The sequence below is a fragment of the Ambystoma mexicanum genome, chromosome 8 (assembly GCF_040938575.1).
Source record: "Ambystoma mexicanum isolate Mex_15411 chromosome 8, UKY_AmexF1_1, whole genome shotgun sequence".
Lineage (NCBI taxonomy): Eukaryota > Metazoa > Chordata > Amphibia > Caudata > Ambystomatidae > Ambystoma > Ambystoma mexicanum.
In genome coordinates, this window is record NC_090929.1 from 90657860 (window position 1) to 90682525 (window position 24666).

The 24666-nt window shown below is 44.4% G+C and overlaps 1 protein-coding gene across 1 annotated transcript in view; it reads right to left on the minus strand.

Annotated features, from left to right (window-relative positions):
* Positions 1–585: 585 nt before the first annotated feature.
* The window catches only part of ZBTB34 (zinc finger and BTB domain containing 34), a 113652-nt gene continuing 89571 nt past the window's right edge, over positions 586–24666 (minus strand). The window contains exons 2-3 of the mRNA XM_069609379.1: positions 18743–18796; positions 586–6533 (exon numbers count right to left, since the gene is read on the minus strand). Coding sequence (XP_069465480.1) covers positions 5041–6533; positions 18743–18776 — 1527 coding nt within the window. The 5' untranslated portion in view covers positions 18777–18796 and the 3' untranslated portion in view covers positions 586–5040. The remainder of the gene's footprint in view (positions 6534–18742; positions 18797–24666) is intronic.

Here is a 24666-nt window from a genome sequence, read left to right on the forward strand (position 1 = left end):
TTTTTGATTTTGGGATGCTAAGCAAGCCAAGTTTCCCAGTAAATAAAAAAGATCTCATTTCCATTTGCCGAAACAAAAAAGCTAGAGTTTGACTCGCAATAATGAACAGAAAAAAACAAATCAACATGATTTTACAATTCGAGATTTTTCATATATTTTTATGGACACAGGCGCCAATCGTTTGTTTCTCTGTGATGGACATTGTGTACGACTACTGGACGGACCAACGCGTGCTACCTAAAAAGTGAAAAGTATGGTGTTTATGCATTTCTCTTCAAAGGTTCACATAGTAGAAAGTGTTAACTGATCAAAATCAGTTTGTTTTTTTCATTTCAATTAATAACGTGTTTGCCAGTAAGGGAATTCTTGGGAGCAAAGCAATTCAATGGCAACATAACGATGGTTGGGAAATACGTTCAGTACAGGATATATATTGGTTAAAAAGAGCACTGGAAAATAACAGTTGCACAGGTGAGACTTGCTTTATGACATGTGAGAAAAGGGTGACATCCAATAAGTTCTGGATATTAGTAGTAAATATTGGGTGCATTTGACCTGTGTTTATCAGCACAACAAAAAACACAATTGTTTGCTGTGTGAGCATTTTTATTTACAAAGAAACAGCAATCCCCATTGACTTTTTCACTTTGTTTATATCGATAAAAAAGCGATTTACAAGCCAAAAAAAAAAATAAAGAACTGATCATCAGAACAAAATAAAGCGGAAGTGAACTATAAACGTCACAAACCCAAAAAAGTCAAACAAAATTAATACAAGAGTAAAATATCATTTGAATAAATACTTTTTTTAAATTCATGCTATAAAATAATCCTTAATGGAGAGTTATTAGTTCGAGCAAAAGCATAGCTAGCTTCATGTACTTCATATGAAGTGTGGAGTTCTTGAGGTTACCAGTTTATATTGCAAGGTTATGACACGGAGAGAAGTCATTCAAACTGTTCAAATAAAAAAACAATAGGAAAAATAAATACATGTGACAAATACTTCTTACATTGACTAGAAATGTGAGGATGCTAGCAATTTCTAATAATACTATGTTCTAAAAACGTATTCAGAATGACAAGACGCTTTTTACGACCTACACGTAACTGCTGAGACAACTATTACTGTGATTTGCAGGAGCTGGATTGGCAGTGGTTACATGCAAGATTACACACACCTGGGTATTTGCCACAAACATAACAAGTTTGGCATTCACCAAAATGAGTTATGAAACAAATATGTATACATAGATAGAAAAATGAAGTTAGTACAGTACACAAGTTAGTGAAAAAAATATGCTTATAAATTGAAAATATATTGTTCTGGCACTTTGTTAAATATATGAATGAAACATGCAAAGGTTTATAAACTTTGAACATTTTGAATGACTTTGCTGAACAGCTCAGTCACAGAGTATTATTAAAACTATGATACAGAAAAGAATTTACACAATTTTCAAAAACGTTCATATAAAATTTAATAAATAACCCTGACCAGTCTAAAAGCACCATTCAAGGGTAACATTCCCTTAGAAAATAGATTAGGTGTTGCATATTTGAGTCCCTTTCAGTCGAGGTTTTGTGAGACCTCTCTCAGGAAAATTATACTAAATAGCAAATATCACATTTAACTTATGTAAAACCCATATTCAAATTAAATACACTGTTTTGTCGATTGAGTAAAAGCTCTCCATTTCGCACATTAGGCAGCCCTTGCTTGCATCCCTGCCATTACTTGAGCAACCCAACATTCACAAGTATACTTTCGAATGCTTCAGGACGTTTCATCATGTTGGCTTGGAGAAAACATCAGACTTGGGTTCAAACCCTAGGAGGATAAAACGGGCTCCAACTCTTGCCTGAAAAGAGTCCCATCTCAGTAGAAACCTCTCACTTTACACCTACAGTACAACAGATTATGGTGTACAGACAGGATCTTTAATGCTACAAGTCACACCAACCACTGCAGAACCAATCAGGAAGAGCTTCAGTGACAAAATTGAACAAAAATAAACGTCTGGTATAATGCAGAGCGCTTTACACACTACTTCTAACTATTTACATTTGTAAGAAGTTACAGGGTAAATATATCATCAGGAGCACTGAAATTAACTGTTAAATACCACAAACTTTAGCAAAAGTATAAAAGTCTTTGTTTTCACAGTTTGTAATTACAGGGTAAACATATATAAATGTACACACAAATAGTATATAAAAGAGGACACTCACTGCTGCTTTCACATTTGTCTATGTATCTTAAAAAGGTAGGTCAATGTGAGACTCAATTATAAACAGGCTTTAAATGAATTCAGGCTGTAAATTAGTCACAAATATTCTTTGCAAATAAAATAGTTTGTCATATTTTAGTGACATGCATTTACTGCATTTGAAATGTAAAAACCTACTGCACTTTTGGTGAGCTTGCAAGAAAGTGTGTAATGAAATGGATGCCCCATTTACAGCCTACTCCATGTTCATAAACTCACAAAGTGAACTGTAGGTGGAAGAGAGGGTAGCAATAATCCTGGCATCTAACCATGTGACGATGCACGAGCTGCTGATGCCAGATTTACTAACACTATGTTTATGCCTTATTAAAACAGTTTAAGTTAAAGAGATCAGGCAGAATCTTTAACCCGCGTGAACATATTCTTCAAAGCACTGCTGCAGCGTGCAGTAGTGTTATGGCTTGGTATTTTTAACACTGCTAGCAGTGGCTTGGGAAAACACTTACAGGGACGCAAAAAGATCCTTGATTGAACTGAACACTTTAGGTAAAAAATGGATACATGTACTGCCCTGAAATGCTTCATTACAATATTTGTACCTTAACCTGTACAGTCTATGCAGAGCACATTACATCTCCATGTTCTTTATTCAGAAACTGTTTTGGGTAATTCACTCTTTGGTAAACTCATATTTGCACATGAAATTTAACCTATTGTTCAGCCTGTTACTTATGCTTGCCTACACAATCACTATGTATACCCAGAATTAAGCAAATTGTAGTTGAAAAATGTTTTGATACTCCTTATACCGGTCACACCACATTTGGTAAGCACAAGGATTTTTATTTAAACGTGGGTGCAAAATAGTTTCGATACAGTAGTCAGCATTCCAGCTTTTGCTTTGGGGAGTCCTTTTAGGCCAATTCTAGAAAATATTACATTTGCTCTTGGTTAACTATCACCAGTAGGTTTCACATCTTATATAGCATACGGACCTAACTGATGGGAAACAATACAGCACCACATTAAAAAGAAAAAAGAAAATATTTGCTTACAAAAGGATTACAATCTTCTAATCAGAGAGCCGTTTACTTTTTTCTAGCTAAAACACTGATTTGCCATTAAATTAAAAGGAAACATTTAATGGCTCTTAAATAGCACATCACTCAAAGGTCTATTGCTTACAATGTCCATACTTAAGTATCATTGGCATAACAGTTCAAAAAGCTTTTCACATGATGTGGCGACCACATGGCATAGGAAAAGAGTGCACCTATCCCAAAAGCTTGTGGCAAAACACTGCTTAGGGGTACTGTAAATACACTAATATCAAAGCGTTTCCTTAGTGCTATAATATAATCCACCATGTAAATCGATTAGTCTCGACTTCCATAGTAGGCATATTTCAAACTCGCCAAAAGAAAGTCTGACGCTTCTACTACACAACATTTAAATTTACCCTACTTATTCTCCTGGCCTTTAAAGAAAAAGAATACAATAAAAATGTGTTCAGAATCAAATCGTGTCCATTTTTCATCCTATATGATCCAAAACTGAAAAGAGTTCTGAAAACAATTGTCAGCCTTATTTCAGCATTTGGTTTAGTAATCTTTTGAGGCAGCGCTGTATAAAACAATTTAAAATAATGTGTTTGCAACATGAAAGTTGCTTTTGTGTGCAAAGATAACCAGTGCTTACCAAAAAGTCACAAGTGAAGGCAGCAAAAGAAGAGTTAAGACTTGCATGCAAAAGGTCTGAAAACAACTTGCATTGTCACTAATCAGGAGAAAACATATGATATAGTACATGCAGCATTGCACCTATTTCCCTGCTCACTTTGGACAGGAGGCGGTTGTTGGATGGAGACCCATGGCTCAGATACTGAAGCAGTGAAATAAAGGTGACATTAGACAATGGTACTGGTACATGTATGCTGTCACCAGATGGCTTCAAGTGGCGAAAAACGGTAGTTATAGGAGGTATCCTTTATTACAACACTGACTGGGGTATAGTTGTACGTATTAGAGTACGTAGATGGGTGCTGAACAAACGTCCATCTCAACCCTACAATATCAATGCAGTAGCAATGTAGAGAATTCACAGAGCATGTCGTAGGCGCAGTGCAATGTTAAAATCATGCCTTTGATTCATGATTATTATTTTACACATTTAAAATAACACCCTCATGTATTTTAGGTGCAGTGATTGTTAGTTATGTAGTGCCTCACTAATCCAGGGCTAGCTACTTATTGTGCATCTTTTAGCAATCAGTCCATCAAAGGTTTGTTAAACGGTTAGCTTGTTGAAGGATGGGTTACTGATCAATGCCATGCGAGTCTGGAATATGCTGACCTATGTAAATATCAGCTTCAAAACTATTTAGTGCCGAGCACCGAACTGGGTTTCCAGTCAGCAACTTTCTTTTCCTATGCTCATTTTTATCAGCTACAGAAACAGCTACATTTTCTTTAATATAGAGACCTCTCTTCCAAGTGAAATTCAACAAATTGCTCATGATTTGCAATATGCATCCGAACTAAAATGCTCTGATCCAGCATCGTGATGTGCATTAGACCCATGACAGCTTCTTGGTGAAAGCTAAAAACATACCAATCTGTAGTGTTATCACAGAAATCTTGCAACACTTACATGAACGTCTATAGATTAAGAATATGCATTCGAAATACAAATTTTAAAAAGCTATATTTTTTATATTGTAGTTTGAGGGAATACTAAAGAGGCAAATCTTAGAAAATATGCATTGATTAATGTGCTTCGTTTGGGCTGCACTTGGCAATTAGCATTTCAATCAGAGCTGTTCAACAGTGGGAGAAACAATCGCAGATTCCATATTTTCAGAGACTGAGGTGTCAGTATGTACTTTCTGTTCCAAATACACATCAGTTCTTTCTGGGGACTCCATGCGGCTTCTTACTTCCGCAACTCCAGGGTGATTTTTTCTCAAATGCTGGTTGAGAGTTCCTTGGAAAGGAAAGCATTTGCCACAGACCTCGCACCGGAAAGGTTTATCATCTGTATGACCACGAATGTGATACTCAAGTTGGTCTTTGCGTGTATATTTTTTGCCACAATACTTACAGACAAAGGGGGTGATGCCCATGTGCAGCCTCATGTGTCGATCAAGGCTGCCCTTCTGATTGAAGGTTTTTCCGCAATATATACAGATTAACCGTTCGCTGTATGGATGCCAGTATCCTCTTGAACTTCTCTCTTGTGGACTGCTGTCGTAGCCTGTGGTGTTCCCTGCTGGATCACTGTCAGATGCTTGCATCAGCCTGTGCATATCACTGTGTAAATGGGACACACGCTTTTGGCGGCCACGGCCTCTGTAACCACCAAGTAAAGATCTGGAGGGAGCAGAACTACTTGTGGTTCTGAAAGATTCAGAAACGCTGGCAGATGGATAAGCAGCTTGGGAAAAGGGTGAATATGCGTGCTGTAGCACGGATCCATAAGTGCCAACATTCACAGCTACGACTTGCTCAGCATCTAGCATTTCTGTGTGATAGCCATCGTCTCCAAGAGAAGAGCTGTCCGAACAGCTTGGCCTGTCAGATTTCTCCATTTTCACCTTCACTTGTTCAATCTGGCTTTCTCTTACCAAAAGATCACTTTGTTCATTATCGCCCTCCATCGGAATTTCATGCTCTGAAACGCTACCACTGCTTCCTCTATCAGACTGCCCCTCTTCTTGTAAGCGACTCCGTAAAACGCTAGTATCAATCTTGAAATCGCTACTTACTAAAGATGGTCGCACCTGAGGGCAATATGGTGGTGAAATTTCAATAGGATTGGCAAAGTAGCTATTCTCTTTGATGCCATTGTGATTGCCTTGGTTTTCTTCAGCATCTCCAGTGACAGAATCAGCAACACTAAACTTTGAATGAATACTCTCCAAGATCTTAGTGCACTTGTCAATAACACATTGCATTTGCAAAAAACTGGCTGCCGTTAGAAAACTAACCACATCCTTCAGCTGCAATGACATCGTTCCAGTGTAACAAAATGAAAGCAACTGTTCAAATACAGTTGGGTTTTTAATTACGGATATTGATAAGCCACTCATGGTGCTCAGCGCAGAGTGATCGCGAAAATATGGTGAGCTGGCAGCTAAAACTGCTTTGTGGGCTCGAAATGGTTGACCCTGAATGTGGACGATGATGTCGCACAGCTTTCCTTGGAGTCGTAGTTCATTTAATTGGCTCAGAACAGTACTACTGTATTCTGGTACATCGAACTGAATAAAGGTGTTGCTGTCCATTTCTTCGGATGTACAGGTATCTGTGGCAAATAAAGCACAAATATGTCAAACCCAAATGCAAGCAAATGCACAAAAGCGCCAATATGTTAACAGGCTGCTAACAAACCCCACAAAATTAACGAGATCTGCATTTTCATATTGTGAATGGATGGCAAAACACAATGGCTAGTAAACCTTACATTCACTGGCATCGAGTGCATCTTAGAAAGTACTCCATTTACTGAAGGTTAGCCAAAACCTTTAGCCAGTTAGAGACTGCAGAGATGCCAAAAAAATATTAATGCCTAAAGTCAAGGCGTTTATTCACAAGAATATACATTGAATCATAATTCAAGGACTATTTGGATTCAAGACATTCTTCGAGTACGCGACCCTCTAGTTCAGTCTGGAACACTGCAAGTCCTGATCACCACCAAATTAGAAACCTTCAACTCCATACAGCCTGCAGAATGGTTGGGTGGTGGGCAGATGTAGGTAGAAGACAGACATTCACAAAGAACAATAAACAGGTGTTTATTTTTTGGGGTCACCTCTGCAGATCTCTTTAGGATATGAAGAATCTGGAGGTTTGCCATTTCATCTGAACCCACCCACCCCCAGAGGGGTGTGTGGGGTCGTTGAATATGTCCCAGGGGTCAATTGTGGTGCTACACCGAGGTGCTTAGGGACCAGCAGCTCACCGGGAGGAAACTCACTGCAACATGATTCAAAAACTCAAGGAGGGGGAGGGTGGGGTGGGGTGCGATGGGGATAGGGGGTTCGTGGGGGGTGAAAAACCTACTTGTTAGAAATCATGGAGTAAAGTGTGTGGGGGGTGGACACAGGCCATGTCTGTGTAACTCACTGGAGAAATCACTAGGCAAGGTGTAAAACACAAGGTGTGTCCCAATAGCAAATTTGAGACCACCAACATTACAGAATATTTGTTGCATAATTTCAGTCTGTTTAAAATGTATTTACAGTTTATCAAGGGTAGGGCTTAATTTGTTTATCCTACAATGGGGAAGTTCTCTCAAAACGGTTGTTTAAAAATATTGGCCATAAATCTAGAAAAAGGATGAACAGCAAATCTGCTCTAAAGTCCTGCTTTTTAAGGCTCTGCAGGCATCCATTTTTGATAGATATTGTGAACCGTTTAATTCAATGCTCTGGCGCCAATATTCGCACAAGCTCCCTCCAAGGAGCTTCCCTCGTTACTGCCATCAAGGCAAAAACTTCAAATCCCCCTTCACAGGAGAGCCAGTACTACGAATACCATCCTAATATATAGCAAGCAAGCTTTTTCAGCAAACTCATTCTGCGGAAAAGGGATTTTTGCAGTTATAGGGTGGCATTCATAGGACGGTCTCTCCTGTGAACAAGGTAAACGTGTCCCTTTAATTCAGTTAAACAGGGTGTGTTTGTCTTGCTCGTTTTAACAAGGGACTTGTGTGATCCCGTGGTTAAAAACGATTTAATGCACCAGAAAAAAAAAAACTGGGACTCAAACCCAGGTGGCGTGGCCGAGGGGGGGGGGGGGGGGGGGGGGAACAACCATCCCGCACTGGACTACACAAGTCCCTGGAAAGCACAGGGATGTCTGCATATTGTGAAAGGAACTAAACCACACAAATGCTTGTCAAGGGATCTGCGTCATGCATTTTCTTAGCTGCAATCACAGTGCTGTCTGCCGTGTATTACAAGAGTCGTCCGAATTCGTGCAAGCTTTTATGGCACATGCAGCAGTTATCCAATGAGACCCTCAATTGGAGCAAAAATGGATCCCCCAAAAAAAATAAAAAATGGATACGGGTCCACTTGTTTTTATGCTGGTCCATCATGCTCTTCTGCTACGATAACCTGGATGCTGTCCTCCAGGAGCCCATGATAGCCAAATGATAACCTCATGTCCCAGATTGATCAACTCGGACCGTGTGCCAGGGTGCAGAATCCATCCTCACCTTCAGGATGAAATGTCACTCCCATGAGGCAAAAGCAAAGGGGCGAGAGGGATAGATAAACGGTTCTTTAGGTCTGAGAACCAAACCATCAAAAGACAACCAGAATCATTGAAGCGTGGCCGAAGTCCCATGATCCCCCCCGCCCCCATTACTGAATCAGTGGGAATGCAGCTTTAGATGGCAAGAAGGAAACCCTCTTAAATCACTGTGGACAATGACAGCCCTTCGAGTAGAAAGAGGCTGCCGCCACAACTAACGAGAGACAATGGTAGGCGGCAAGAGGTTGGAGCTCTGGAGGACACCACAGGTGGGAGAAGGAGGTAGGAGAATAACCAGGGAAGGACGATCAGTTAGGAAAGAGGTCAGCCAGCCCAGTGTCAGCTCAGCAATACCCAAGGTATCAGTGGTTGACTGTGTCAAAGGCAGATGAGAGATAAAGTAGAATGAGGACAGCTGGAGTTGGAATCAAGGGATGCAAGCAGTTCTCCACAGGTGTTCAGAAGAGCCGTTTCCGTGCCTCTGGATAGACGGAAATCCGATTGATGGTCGTGGAGACCGCACAAAAAAAGAAGTGTGTGCAGCAAGTTGGGGGAATGCCAGCTTCTCCAGGAGTTTCCCCCAAGGAAGGGGGTGATAGAAATAGGGTGGTAGTTAGCTGGACAAGTAGGATCTGCCGAAGGTTTCAGGAGGGAGCACACAAGGGAGTGCTCGATTGAGGAGGGGGAAGGATCCAGTAGCAAAACAGAGGATACAGAAATAAGAAAGAGCCAATGTTGCCCTTGATGGTTTTGGAGAAGCAAGGGGAAACCTGGAGGGAGGACGAAAGAGGGTGAGAGGCCATAAGAGGCAGGGGGGGGGGGGTGGGAGAGTGGTTACGGGAGTGCGTATAAAGGGTGCTCGGAGTTTTAGTGGTGAAGTGTGTGGCCAGTGCATTGCAGAGGGCATGGGAAGGAAGATGGGAGGAGGAGACTGCGGAAGGTTTGGCTAGTTCACTGCAGATTTTACAGAGCTCAGCTGTGTCGGGTATCTGGTGCTTCCAAAAGCCTGGATGTGGGTCCTTTTCTTGGTACAGATGGAGTCTGTATTGCCTTTGGATCAGGTGGCAGGCAGTTGTCAGAGGGTGTGCCTAAGGTTTGCTACTTCCATTCCACAGCTCTGCACTTGGGGTTGAGGGCTGCAAGTTCCGAGTCATACCAGGTATTGTGCTTGGAGGCAGGTTTCAGGCAGCTCCTCATGACTCGGACAAGAATATCCAGTGTCAGGTTGCCTAGAGCAGAGTCAGAAGTAGACTGGGTAAGGTGGAAGGGGGCGGGCGAAGGTGGATGCAAAGGTAACAGCTGACACTTGGTTCATTGGACGGATGTTCGCGAACGTGGTTGGCAGGGCTGGAGGAGGTGCAGTCAGAGGGCCAAGTGGACCCAGGTAAGAGCAGAGAGCGGTTGGACAAAGATTGGTGTAACCAGAGGGGAGGGTGTTGGGTGGTGTCAGAAAGTATGAGGGCATCCCGAGTGTGTCCAGCTGCATGGATTGGAAAAGAAGGAAGAATGGAGGGGGATAGAGAAGTGCAAAGGTCAAGGAAGAGTGGATGCTGTGACAGGGGAGTCCAATTGGATGTTGAAATCGCCCATGAGGAGATTGGAGGTGGTTGAGAGGACCAGAAACCAGTCCATTCAGAGTGTAACAGGGTGGTGGTGCCGGGAGGCCTGTAGATAGTGGCAATGGTCAGAGAAGAGGGAGAGATGACCAACTTGAACAGGCTCTCAAAGGAAGAGTTCAGTTGGGTGGGAATGATGGAGGAAGGAACCAACCCAGGGAAGAAGGCAACCCCGTTGCTAGCATGGTGAGGTTGTGGCTTGGAAAAGATCTTGCAGCCATCAGGAAGAAGGGAGTCAAAAGCAGTGATTGAGCTGGCATTGAACCAAGTCTCACTAAGATCGAGAATGTCAAGGTTAGGGTCTTCAAGAAGGAGGCAGATGTCGGCGAGTGTTTGTTGGCTGAGCGGGCGTCGAGTAGCCAGGTGAAGGAGGTTTCCGCCTTTGAAGGTTTTCTGAGATGGAGTACAGGGGTGTGGTAAACCAGTCAGAGAGAGTGTCAGATTGTGGGGGTTTGGAGGCAGGTGAAGGAAGTTGAATGAACACCCATTGGGTTGAGGGAAAGTCTTCAGGACCGAAAGAGGATGGTACATTGGTTATGGGTGGATAGTGGAACGGCTGAATAGTGTCAGAATTTCTTAATCTCGTAGAGTTTGAGGATTCCCGGCTCCTTGAGTCTAGCAGAACATCTTGATAAGAACCCTTCAGCTTGTACTTCTGGTCCCAATCTCCTGCAAGGTATTGTTGAGGATAAATGCCTAAGAGGCCTAGGGGTTCAAGCTACAAATGAAAACCAATTCTCCATCCAGACACCTTTTGAGAATAACCTGGTGCAAGGACCCATCACAAGGGACTATTAACTGGTCCAGCTCCCTGAATGACATGCAGTCTCAAGGTTATAGCACCTTGCTCACTTCTTGGTTCACCCAGTCTCAGCGCCAAGCAGGATTCTTGATCTCATTGCAGGGGATTATAGTGCCTACCAGGATTCTGGACTTCCCAGTACCAGGGATACTGCACCCACTATACTTTGAGATTCTTTTTTGCATAGATCTAATCTGGTCATAAATGTTGCCCTAATAGGCTTTATGTCGATAAAGCAACACTTCCTACCAGAAAGTATTTTTTTCTGGACCCTTGCCTTCTGGGATAGTGTTTCTTCCCTCTTGCCAGGACCGTTGGCACACTATTATCGCCCACCAGCGTGGGGTTACCTCCTGGGCTTGAGCCCTCAGCAGGGTCTCACTTCTGGTCCCTGGCTCCTGTTAATCCGTGAGCTATAGCCATCAGAAGGCTTGAAGCAATTTGTGGCTCCTTCTCTCGGACCTCCAGCAGAACCAGAGAGAGTTGGCACTATTTTCCTTCTTTGTGTCCTAGATTTCACCAGCAGTTGATTTGCAGCCCATAACAGGCCTAAGGTTGCAGCGTATTCTTCATGGGACACTGTGCCGACTGTGTCCTCTCTCCTGAGCTCTTACATAGGGCTCTGAATTAGTAGAATAAGGTAAGGTTTCTGGAGATTGGCCCCCTCGTGTCTTTGTTCTCTCCTTTAGAGATGAGAAACACAGAACCAGGATCATCAGTTGTTCCCTTTCTCCTAATTGAAATACGTAGGTGTTAGGCCTCATTCTACTTCCTGCAGGAATAGTTCCAGTATTAGATAGTGTGAAGGCATCATGAAGGAAGACCGATTCAATGTTCAAATAAAAACAAGTCTTAAATGAAATGTCGATGTGTAAAGCCCAACTTGCCTTGTGCTAAGGTGGGATTTCCCTACCTAAAGAAACTAAGGATAGTCCTAGTCAGTAAGATCAACTTTCACATTGAACTTCCTTGCTACAGGCGCCCTCTTCGAACCTGTGTCAATTCACCACTTGCAGTGCCCTTAATCCTTAGCGGCCTCTTGCCTCTGCCATAACATGATTCACACCAGTCACTTCATAGAGCACTTTCTTTGTCACCACCTGGCTTTCACAATAATGCTCATCATTCGTTTTTCACCTTGTTTCCTAAGCCCTTGTTACTGACTTTCATTCAGTTTTTACTTCCACATAGTACATTAGTGCCTTTTTTACTTGCTTTATATCTGTATTCAAAAATGCACCTTACTTTCATTTCACTCGTACAGTGCCTTCATGTACTTTACAAAACTTTTCCTAAGTTCGGTATTCAATAATGTATAAAACAGTTTGCAGCTTGTTGGCAATCACAAAACCTTCCTTCAGTCTCCCAACCCTCTGAGTATCTGATCAGAATCCCCTTGTGGCCAAGCCCAGCCCCTGGAGCGCCCCGGCATGACCATTCCCGTTCCGTCACTCACTGGTATCCCAGCAGCTCTTCCAGGTGCTTTCAGCTTTCTCCTCTGCGGTTTCTCGCTCCCTGTTCAGTCGCCGGGAGCTCTGGCGAGCAGTGGTTGTTGCTTCAGAACCTTCCTGCTGCTTTGGGCAGCTGATTTAGTGTTCCCCAGCTCCAGTGGGGAACACACGGCACTGGCTTCTGAAGGGCTCCCGACCGACTCTGCGCCCACTCGGGTGGGGTCTATTGCTCTCTTGCAGCTTCCGGCGACCCTTCCACTGGCACACCTCCAGCTTGCTCCGTACCAGGTGTGATGCTGGAAATGCTTTGGAGGGACAGGGCCTCCGTATCCTGGTCCTTTACTGCTTTTCATCGTGTGTTCTGTCTTGTTTTCCGCACAGGAGTTCCTGTGGGACTCCTGGCGGTGCAGCTCTCTTTTGGTTTGGTGTACAGACCCATGGGATACCCTTATGGCACCCATGGGTGGGTGGGGGGGGGGGTACAACCCTGTGCCCCTAGTGTATGTTTTTGGGCACCTGTGTGTGGCCCACAGAGTAGGGTATGGGCTCGTGGCAGCTCCATGCTGAATTTGACAGGTGCTCAAAGTATCCTCCATTTTGGGATACCCAGGCCCTGCCATTGGGATCAGTTGATTCCCGATAGTAAACAAGATGGCCCCCGTGGCCTCTTGCTTTCTATTGCCCATTACCTTGTTTTCCCAAAGTCCTGGGAAGCCCTGACGTTGTCCCTTCCCCCTGACCGGCTGTTGGGTGAAAGTTCCATATATGGTGGTGTTGTGAAGTCCAGGCCAGACTGGCTGGAGCCTTGCCAGTGACTATGTTGTGGGTACACGCTGTGGGTGGGACCTGGGTGAATGGAGTGTGTGACGAATACGCATTCTGTGTTGGGGGTGTCTAGTATCTGGTGTTTGACACAATGATTGAGACAGCCCTGCCCGAAACTGGTATGAATGCAGTGTGGAGTGTTGAATGGCTGGGTACTTGTCCCAATACACAACTTGTTGCGAGTGTCTAGAGAGGAGTGAATGGCCTGAATGCCCTATGCATCTGATTGGCTGCCTGCATGAATGCCCTTCTGACCGATTGGTTTCCTGAGAGTGACCCAGCAGAATGAATGGGAGACCAACTAGTATATCTGGGGGCCTCTCACTGCTAGATTTTGTGTTCAGAAGCTGAAGAGAAACTGGAGTTGAAACTGAAGCTTAACCTTGAAGCCCTGCTGGAAGAGAAGAATTGCTGTTGCTCTCCATCAATCTGAAAGCTGCTGTGTCTCCAAGGACTGACCCAGAGAGGACCTGGTAAGGCGCACTCTTCCAGAGCTACGAGGGACCATGGTGTATCAGTTGACCTTTGCCAAAGCTCCCTAGTAGACAGACCTACGACAGGCTGCCGACCGGAGACAGGGACTGCCGCGGAATCCCAAAGAGAAGCGCCCGGACTGTTGTCCGCCATTGTCGACGACCGCCATCGCCGACCGGAGCCGCCGTGCTCCCGTTTGCCTAAGAACTTCATCTGATCCAAGGACGCTCTCGTCTGCATTATCGCCGCTGTATCCTGCTGGAGAAGGCCTGACCATCGACGCACCGAGGAGCATCCGCCAGTGGGTTACCCGCCACCCAAGGACCACAGAGACGCCGACGACTCGACGCCCTTGCTGGTCCACAGTTCTTCAAACTCTCTGCGGTCCAGAACTAGTGACAAATAGGTGCACTGCACGCCTCTTCCTTGCAGGACGTTTACGCTTCCCAGTCAATGAGCACCGCTAGGAACGAAACTGCCACTTTACCGTCGTAGCTCACCCTGTTCCCCGTCGGACGTTCGACGACCCGTGATTCCTGCCTTAAAGGGAGGGCCCTCAAGAAGGGCAGTCGATTCCCCGCTGAGGAACGCTACAACGCCAGGTACTGGGGCTGCAGAACTATTGGGAAGTCTATTTTGAACAATATATGGACTGGGCTTGTATCTTTATTCTACAGGTTGCCCAACAGAGCTGTGTTTAACGGTAGTGACCAGTATTCTGCCAATTGTTCAACCATCTTGCTTTCCTTTCTCTCTCTAGTACCGGTTTCCTCTTTATTGATCTGTGCGACATTGACAGTATAGTTCATGCACTTTAATGAGATCTGATAATATTTGTGGTACCACTGTAGAACTGTACATATTTACCTTTGTTGATTTTCGGAGCACAAAGTGAGTTATTGGGATAGTGTACATAACCTTGAATACCAATTATATAAAGACTGATTTAACCGATACAGTGTGCGGACATTCCTGTGTGGGTGCTTGGGGAACTACACTGTACTTAAGAACCAGCCTGCATCACCTCCTGAGAAACCAGGTCTCGATTGCTCGACTACCTTACCAATAATAGAGAATCTTGGCTGGGGTCCTCTGTGCCTCTCCTCTACCATATAGAGAGCAGAAGTACAGACACCCCCCTCCGGTCTTTTACACCAGGTTGCCACATCCTTTTCCCCAGTGTTTCATCCTCCAGGCAGGTATCTCGCCTCAGGCAGCTCACTCGCCCAAGGCTGATCTCTCCTTGCCATTTGCTGTCCTCTCCTTATAAACACACACACGTAGCCTTTCAACTGGTTGCAGGTGCAAGTCCTTTGCCGGACACCAATTAGTGGCACATGCCTGACCATGGTAGTAGTGTGTTAGTACTCTTCTTCGTCTCAGTACCAGAGTGGTGCACACCACTAGAATGGTGCATTACTCCCAATTGCCTCTTCCTCGCCTCAGTCCCAAAGGTATATGAATGTGGGACAGTGTGTGTGTGAAAGAGGGGCAGATTGATGATGAAGGGGGAGGGTACAGAAGGTCGATGTAGGTCTAACCTGCTCGTATTAGGGGGAGGTGTTCTTTCATGTCCATTTAGGTGGATGACATATCCAGGGTTCATTGTAAATGGAAGGAAGATGGGGTGAGTCAGTATCCTACAACGATTTCTAGGATGGAAGGTTCATTGAAAAAAGGAGATGGGAAATACTGTGTCTCGTCTGAAGACATCCTCTCACCACTCCCAAAGTACCGCCAACCAGGTGACCATCTGTCGCATATCCACCCCACCAGGATCAGAATCTGACAACTGTTTTTTCCCCCGGTCACCTGAGAGGACTATATCTTAGGAAAATAAGTGAGGAGGCCCTCAGATTCCTCACCGATGGTGCTGACCTAGGGTTTGAATTAAGGCGCATAGCGGCTTCGTGGGTGCACAGCTTTACAAACTGACTCTGGCAGTAAGGGCCAACATGTCCGACCATAGAGATTGGAAAGCGGGGTCTTCGAGACCACGAGCAATACTGGAATGGGAGTCAAGTGGGGAGTGGGGGTGGGAGGGGGCGGGGTTGTAGTAGAGGCTCCTCTACAGGTCTATGGAACTGGTGTGCCCATGCTCCAGATAAGATTTTAGTGAGTATTTTATTCACTATTTTTGCAAGTTGGGAGTAAAATGATTTTTAGGGAGTAAAAATATGAATCCCATTCTCAATAGGAGTATTTCGTAAAAAAAATACTTGGGCAATAAGTTATTCATGCACATAAAAAGATACTTTTGCCCCCTTCCATAATTCTAGTCGTTTGTTCCTGTGATATTACATGAGCTACATTGATGGATCCGTTTGGGTGAAAGCACAAGCTGCTCCTATATGTCCATTTCCCATTTTTTAAGTAAAAGTGTCCGATACACCCATTATCTGTAGGGCTGGGTGTTGCAAGAATCATGGGAAAAGCAGCCCGAGTGTTTGGAAAGTACTGCTACGAGGACATCTCTGATGGATGCAACAGTGTATGCTCACCTCACATGCAGTAATCTAAAGCATAGGCCTTCATTCCAAGCTCAGTCTGCCAGAGTTTGAAGAGGGTGGGCAGTGAATACCTCAAACTGGTAGCACATCAAAGCACCTGTGGGCATTCCCAGCTCCCGGTCACCTAACCTCCACAGGTGTCTTCTGTTATGAGATTAAGTCACCTGGACAGAAACTAGGGACATGGACCACTTAGCATTTTGCTGCCACACTTTTATTCATGCCACTTTGTATAGCCCTTTATACGTACAAGGCACTAATCAACAGGAGAACTATGAGCAGCACAAGCCAAGCACCGGTGGCTTGCCAGCAGTTGCAGGCACCTTGCAAATAACTGGAAAGACCCAAACAATATTTATCAAATGTATCAGGTTATTCAATGAGTTTTGGCTGACAATCTGAGAAAAGACTGCAAGTTGCCTATTTTGCTTTATTAATTTAAATAAAGTGCTAGCCCTAGAAAGAACCACACAATCTAAAAACCACAATGGTAGGGTACATCACTTGCATTGAGCTAATGAAGATTTAAGCTATGAGAGTGCAAACTTTCACCCTAAACACTGGCCTAAAACGGACCGACAATATAGGCCAGTGGGCTGAAATTTATGGCAATGATCATGGGTCCAACAGGAGTCTGTGTGCTGTAGTTTTCTCTTCACTCGCCCTTAGTTAGCTGATAGCAGAAAGGTGAGAGATGACTTTTTCATTCGTAAAAGATGCTGTTTGTCAGAAGTAAATGATGTACCAGTATTATATCCTCCTATTGAGGGCAATGTCATCCGTTACATACCCTCCCCCACGCAATATTGACCACTGGCACGTGGCAGGGCAACATTCCACATAATGTTTTGGAGGCAAACAGGTTTCCCACTCAAAAAAAAAAAAAATTGCACCTGGGAGTTTGGTGGCAATAGCCTTCAAATCTGCCATTGCAGACAATGACCTGTCGTTACTAGAGTCTTTTGCTCTGTGTCTTTAACAGCTGGTATAGCTCGCTACAGCAAAACTCAGTGAGGAATGAATACAAATTGAGAACAGATTATCCTCCTTGGCAAGGGAACTCCTTTATCTGGATAATAAACGGATTGTAGGAATCTAACAATTCAATTAGTATTTGTGAAAAAGGCAAATTTAATAGTGGAGCCTGGAGACATTATTCCCGAGTGTGAACAGAGAGAAAAAAGAAAAGCTGCAGATTTATTGGGAAGTTTGACAGAAGTTGAGGGAGCAGAAATAATCCACATAAAAAAACTGTAGTCAACACAATTTCGTATTTTGGGTTTTACACGAGTGTAAATCCTACCTAGGATGCAACAGTGCAGTACAAGTCTTCAAGCGTTATGTATATAGAAGTGTGAGGGGGGGGTAGGGGGTGTACATTTATAGAATGACATGTTCTTGCCATGGGAGTGGTATGTGATTCGAGAGCACAAGGAACCTAGGTATTAACTGAAGAGTAGAGTCTAGAATTCCTTCCTGAACTGCAGGAGCATCAGCCTGGCCCAGGTTGACAATGCCATGGTGTCCCGGTAGGCAGGATACAGGAAGGTAAGGTCAGTTTCTCTTCCCCCCCCCCTGCCCCCACCCCCCCGTGTGCCAGTTTCATTTTGAGCATCGCTATGGCCTAGCTGCTGGAGGATCATGAACTACCCGAGGTGGAGATGTCCTGCCACAAAGGGAGGTGCGAGAGCGATGGGTTCCTTATAGGTCGTGCAGGGAGTCTAAAGAGTATTCTGACTGGGATGAGAAGCCAATACAGCCCCAGTAGGATTAGGTTTACATTTCTCCCCACCCCCCCACAAACCCCCAATCACGAGTCATGCTAGAAAGAGTTGGGAGTCCCCAAGTGTGTGGCCAGAATGTCAGTAAGGAGGGGTGTCCCCCATCAATGTGGGAGATTACCAGAGCCTCGACTGTGGTTCCATAGTCCTTGCATATAAGAAAGCATTTTATATTCTGGAGGAGGGCTAGCTGGTACCAGGAGGTTTGGTCCTTTTTTCTGCCACCAATCGGTTGTCGGAAGCCAAGAAGTGTGTTGCCTATATTGAACATGAGTGGCCAGTTGGGGTATGAAGCCATCAAGGTGCATGTTGCGTAGCCATCCGCAATGTCAAGAGTCAAGTGGTGTTCCGTGGTCATTTTACAAACCGTTGGACAGTAGACATATGCCGGCATCCAAAAAGACAACAAAAAAAACGTTTTTAATCCCACCTGATTTTTTTTTTAAAGAACGTAAACACTTGATTTTTTTAAATTCACAAGACTGTTGTACGGCAGTGCCGGAATCAATTGTGCCACGTGTGTAGTCCATTGATGGGCGAGTACAAGAGTGGCTAGTAGCTTTTAGTTTTAAATTCAATAACCCACTACCTCATTTAGTCAGCAGAACACTAATATTTCCGCTAAATACATGCGTAATCCAACCAAGTCACTTCATTTCCAGCTTTACATTTTTACAAAAACTAAACGGATTCATTGTGAAGACCTAATACACATGCTCATTGAGGCCATCTACTTTTGGTAATTTGTCATAAGAACCAGAAATCGGAGAACGAAGTAGGGAACTTGCTAACCTTTCTGCATTTTGTATTCCTGAGGTGTTTGCATCCAAACTTCACGATGTACTTCTGTGATGAAAGGGAAACAAAGAAATGCTATGAAGCAAAACAGTATTATATACATTAATCAGTCTGTGGAAACATTGAAAGTAACATTGGAACATCATTACAATACATATGAACAACGTGCTCAATACTAACTCTAAATACCACATTTCAGTCATTCACATATCCCCTTCCCCAGTCCATCACCGGATTGACTGGGGACAGGCAAAAACCAGGCACAGAACAAAGCGAAGTCAATCTGAACCTGAAATGGGACTTGTACAGGGACCTATTAAACAACTAATGCCACGCTTATATTTACATCAGGACTAAGATTATCAGGGACATCTAGTAGTTCAGGTGCATTTGCTATGGTTTACCATTTATTTGAACCCATTGCATACCAATTAACAGTTTGAAGCAATACTTGATTCATGGTATAACCATATAGAATCAGACTGTATTTTTATAGCAGGCAATCTTAACTGTTGCAGTCCACATGCATCTTTTAATGAGGATGATTTAGGAGGTGGGTCCTCTTAAAAAAAAATTGGTTCAGTTAGGCATTGTTTATGCGTGCTTGGGTAATATTGGAGAATCAATGGGAATATTTAGGGAGATAGCCTTAGTCGCCCAACACGGGAGTGGCGGCAGGGGGATCTATGTCAATTCATCCCATTTTTTTTATACAAAAACCTTTACACGAAAAACTAATTGAATTTTTATTTTTATTTGGGGGACCCCACTTCTAGCCCCCCCCCCTTATTTATTCCCCAACCCTTATATACCCTTCTATACCCTTGGACCCCCCACACCTCCAGCCAACATCCGGGCGGGTTGGCCTTACAAGAAAATATAGATCATCCTACTTATGGCCTTAGATGTACTCCAGCGCACCAGCGTCAAAGGGCTTACACATATAAAACATTACTAAGAATAGTAAAGAAAGCAAAAAGGGAAGAGCCAGACATACAAGAGTCGCACACAATTGTTCTTTGATAAGGTGTGTAAGTGTGTTCCGGGCACAGGTAGTCTACTCCACCAAGATGACCACCAGCACGACCACATGTACATCATTTGTTAGAAGCTGGTGTGTGCTTGAGCAGAGTGAGCAAGAGGCTTTATAGGGACATCGAACTTTGAGATATGAGGGGCATCTCCCATTATTTGTGGAGGATGGACAAGATTTTGAATTGTATTCTTTGGGCAACAGGCAGCCAGTGCAGGCTTCTCAACACTGGAGTGACATGTAGCCGCTATGGTTGTGACTAACGTCCGTAGAAGACTGCATTCTTTATCACTTGGAGCCTTGCAACCACGTACGACAGTGCCATGGCCAAGTTGTGCATTGCCATAGTCTAGTTTGCTTCCAATAATGGCTATGGAGGCAAAGAACAGTTCCATCCCGCTCTCCCCCCTGCGAGGTCGACGCCTATGGGGGTGAAAAGGGCGCAGGAGTTGGCGCCTGTAGGGTGTTGGCATTCTGCTATGACTTGGAGGTTTCCCGTGACTGACTGAGCCATCTGCTGTGGGGAAAAGGGTATCACAAGGGTTGTTCGTCGTAATCGCTTTCTTGCACTCGCATGCCTGACTCTTGTTAAAACTCCGAGTGGAATTCCCCAATCCAATCTCCAATACGAAATGGGAAAAATGGAGCAAAAACAATAAGCAAGTGAGCGTAGTGAACCTGCGTTTGACTTGGCAGACAAAGGGAACTGCTTTGTACGGTTTCTAAACGGATTCCAGTAGCACATGGAACATTCAGTGAGTGGCTTGGTCATGTTAAGCCACGAGGTCCACGAAACAGATGAAATTCCAGTTTTAAACCAAGCGACAGATATATTTACAATTACACATATTTACAATTAAACGTGCTTCCGAGTCGGAGGCTGACTCAGTATACTCTACAAGACCCTCAGAAAATGCCTATTCCCTCATTAGCGAAATCATTTCTTGTGCTCATTTGGTGCCCCTCTCAGTTTTGACCCGTGGGGGGGAGGGGGGGGGTGGGGTGTCCTGTTCCAGCGATTACTGCTTTCAACATAACTACAAATGCTGGACACCTATGTTTACCCAACAAGGGCTTGGGATCCGAAGGAACGGCGCTGCTGCCAATGACTATGGTCACCACAAGGATAACTGTAGGAGTCGTCCCAGATTCTGATCCTGGGATTTTTACCCTCACCAGCTGTATTAAGTCCAAGTCTCCTGTAGACCCAATTATCTGGGCCCCTTGTAACTCCCAGTGGGAGAGTAGCTGCAATTTGACCCCCTCCTGCAAATGAGGGCAGAGGGGCAGCAGAAAAATGGGACTCATGCTGCACTAGTGGGGGCATCTAGCGACCTTCCGCCAGATAGAGGTCTGCTAGGCTCCCCACCCCCCCCCATGTGAGCAAGTGGTTAATTTCACATCGAACCATTCGGATTTGGGGGGTAGAGGGGGTCAAGTACTCAATGCTTGACCATGTATAGCTCTGCTGGCTGAAATTTCGAATCTAAAAACATTGGTTGACCATTTGATTGAATTGGTGGATAGGGGCATGTGCAAGCAGGGACAAGTGATTGGCCAGGGGCATGAGGGAAGGCTCATCTGTGCCCAAATATAGGCAGAAACATTGTCACCAGGGTGGAAATGGGCTGATTAATGAACATGAATTGAGCATTCTTCCCATAATCAATCCTGCAGGTAACGTGGAAATGTCCAAGACAGATTACCTTGCCTCTCCCAATTTACCCCCCCCCCCCCCCGCCACAGTCCCAGCTGACATACCTCCTGGGCCCCTGGGTAGCAATGGTATCCGGGGTAACCACTATACCTGGAAGGGTCCCAACACAATTGGGTCGGGTCATGCCTCCCGCATGTTATCTACTATTAGCAGAAGGCCCATGGTACTATGGGCAGTGGTTGGGGGGGGGGGGGGGGGGGGTGCGGAGAAGGGGCAGGTCACTACCTTCCCAAGCGGGCCTCTAACTACCACGAACCCAAGTGCATCCACTGGATTCAGGTGGCGAGAGAGAATTACATTATGCACCAGGATTCAGGGGCAGGAAACCAATGACTCAAGAATCGGTTTCAGCGATCATGGTTTGGTGGAGGGCCTATTCAACTTTAATAAGCAATGTCAACCCCACCAAACTCAATAGAACTGTGAGCAAGCCTGCGAAAACATGCCGCAATGGACCGTGCTCTCGGGAGCAAATGTTGCCCCATTGGAGAACAGGCCTGCAAGTGAGGCTCCCATGTCCAGAATTCCTGGGTCTACTGTGCATTAAAATTATCTAATTTGATTGAGTTCTTGGGGAATAGAATTGGATAGGTATATATTTGATGCTTTTTTTTTTTAATTTATTACATTTGATTATATGCCCAAACCCAAAAGGTATCACGGCGTAGGTTAAGCATTTACAATACAACTTTTCTGATTACAAAAGGGAGAAACAAGAAAAAAAATAAAAAAGTACAGGTGAAAGAAAACACTTGGCCAATATACAAGGCAGAAGTTACAAATGGGGAACAGGTGTGCTTACAATAGTTACACTAGGGGCGAGGACTGTGTGGCTGGACACAGCCACTGGAATGCAAGCAGGTTAGAATGTATTGAATAACCAGGTTTTTAGCAATTTCTTGAAGTGGGTGAGGGCTCTTTGCTTTTGTTCTGTGGAAGGGCGTTCCAAATTCTAGGAGCTGATGCAGTGAAGCTGGGCCTTCCTAAATGTGAGCTCTTGAATCTAGGGTTTGCTGGAGTTTGAAATAAGACATCCGACTGGTTTTTTGGGCGAGGCTTTCATTCAGATCGGTAGGGGCATTGAGGGTGGTGATTTATGACCGATAGTGAGCGCTTTATGTAGTATTCTGGCTTGTAGTGGTAGCCAGTGTACTTCTCTCCTGGTCAGTGAGATGTGGTCTCTTTTTTGGATACCAAGCGCTGCTCTTAAAAGCTTTATTTTGCAGTTGTAATATTCTCCTGCTAGGCACCACAAAAAAGAATCTAGCCAGTTAACTTAAACAGAATAAGGGCTCTTGATAGGGTGATGCAATTTTGAGGAGTGAGAAATTGCCGACTGAGGGCGAGGAGTTTAGCTGTGTAAGCAGCGGATGAGGCCAGTGAAGGCAGTGGATGAGGCCAGTGAGTGTTTGCTCCTGTTGAGGGTAGAGTCTAGGTATACACCTAGCGTTTGGACTTGGTTTTCAGCTGTAATGGGAATAATGTCGATATAGTGATAGATGTGTACTCCAAAGTAACTTTTTTAGGCAAGCTGGGGAACCTACAATGAGGATCTCAGTCTTTTCGCAATAAAGGCAAAGACTATTTGTTGCCATCTAATTTTGAATGAGAGTACATTTACTTCTAGGTTGCCAGTGATTGGGATGAGTATCTGTATCATCCGTGAAGTTAGTGTAAATTACCCCTATAGCGTCTAATGCTGCAAAGAGAAGTTTTGTGTAGGCATCATAAAGTGTTGGGGAGAGGCATGATCCTTGGGGTACACCCAAAGGGATAGAGTCCGCCTCCTCGCTAATGGCTACTCTAGAAGTACAATCTGATAGGAAGGATTTAACCCACGTGGTAGCTTTGTTGGACAAGTGAAAGTTCTTACAGAGTACTAAACAGTTTGTCGTGGTCCACTAAATTGAACACAGCAGACAAATCTAGGAGTAGGAGAATACATTAATTCCCTTAGTGTCTGATGGCATCCATCTGATTTTTTTAGATCTAGCAGCTGTCCCAGTACTGTGTTTGGAGCAAAAGCCAGAATGTCCATTGCCTAGGAGATGGTTGTTTTCTATATGTACTTGTATATATGAATTTTATCAATTATTTTAAGAAGAAAGGGAACCGTGGTGATAGGCCTATAGTTAGTGGGTATTGTAGGGTCAAGTGTGGGTTTTTCAGCAGGGGAGTGACCCATGCTTCTTTGATTTCTGCGGGGATGGAATTAGTACTAAAGGTGGCGTTTATAAAATTTGGTGGTGGGTGCAAGAGTGGGAGCACAGATCTGAACTAGTTTGGCGGGAATGCAGTCTCCTTTGCAATTAGATGGTTTGAGGGAGGCAATGGTCTTGTGTGACCATGGTGAAGTTGAACTGGGGTACTGTATCAGGAGTGTTAGTCAAAGTCTGGGGTGCTATGTCTATATTGTGAGGCAAGGCAATAGGAGGGGGGGGGGTCTCAGTAGCGGGTGACATTTTTATTTTAGTTGCAATTTTGTCTTGGAGGGAATGAATTTTGGAGGCTAAGGAGTTCTGAATGGTAGTACATCATGCTTTGCTGGCAATGGCGGGGCTAGGAGGTAGGTTAGGCGTTTCCAGTTCTCTGAGAATAGAAAACAGTTTTGTTGTTGGAGGCAGCATTGGTGATATGTGAATTTAAAGTGTTAGCTTTGTGGCTGATGACTGCAGGTTTGTATGTTTTTGTGGTTGCAAGAAGCTCATTTGTCAACTCTTTTCCTAGCTAGGCGTTCTAGTGCTCTTTTGTTTCTTCTAAGATTGATCAGTTCATTGTTAAACCAGGAATTGCCTCGTTTAACCAGTCTGGTCAATTTGGGCTTGCGCGGCGCTACTTCATCGATAGCCGATTTCAGGCAGGTTTGGTAGAAACGGGTGATACTGTCGGGGTTGGTATTCGTTCTAGGTTGTGCTTCGAGTAGTTTGGAGAGGATGGGGGGAGGTTTTTGTAAGCTTGCATGCATTTCTAACCATGGTGGGAATGGATGGTGGCGTGGGTGAATCAAGGGCTTTTGCGATAGATACTTGAAGCGAACTAGAAAGTGATCAGACCACAATATTTCTGTAATGTCCAAGGGATAGAGTGATGTTCAAGGAGAGGATCAATCTAGGATTCTGCCTTTGGCATGCGTGGGTGCATGGACTATTTGGGGAAACTGCATTTCTG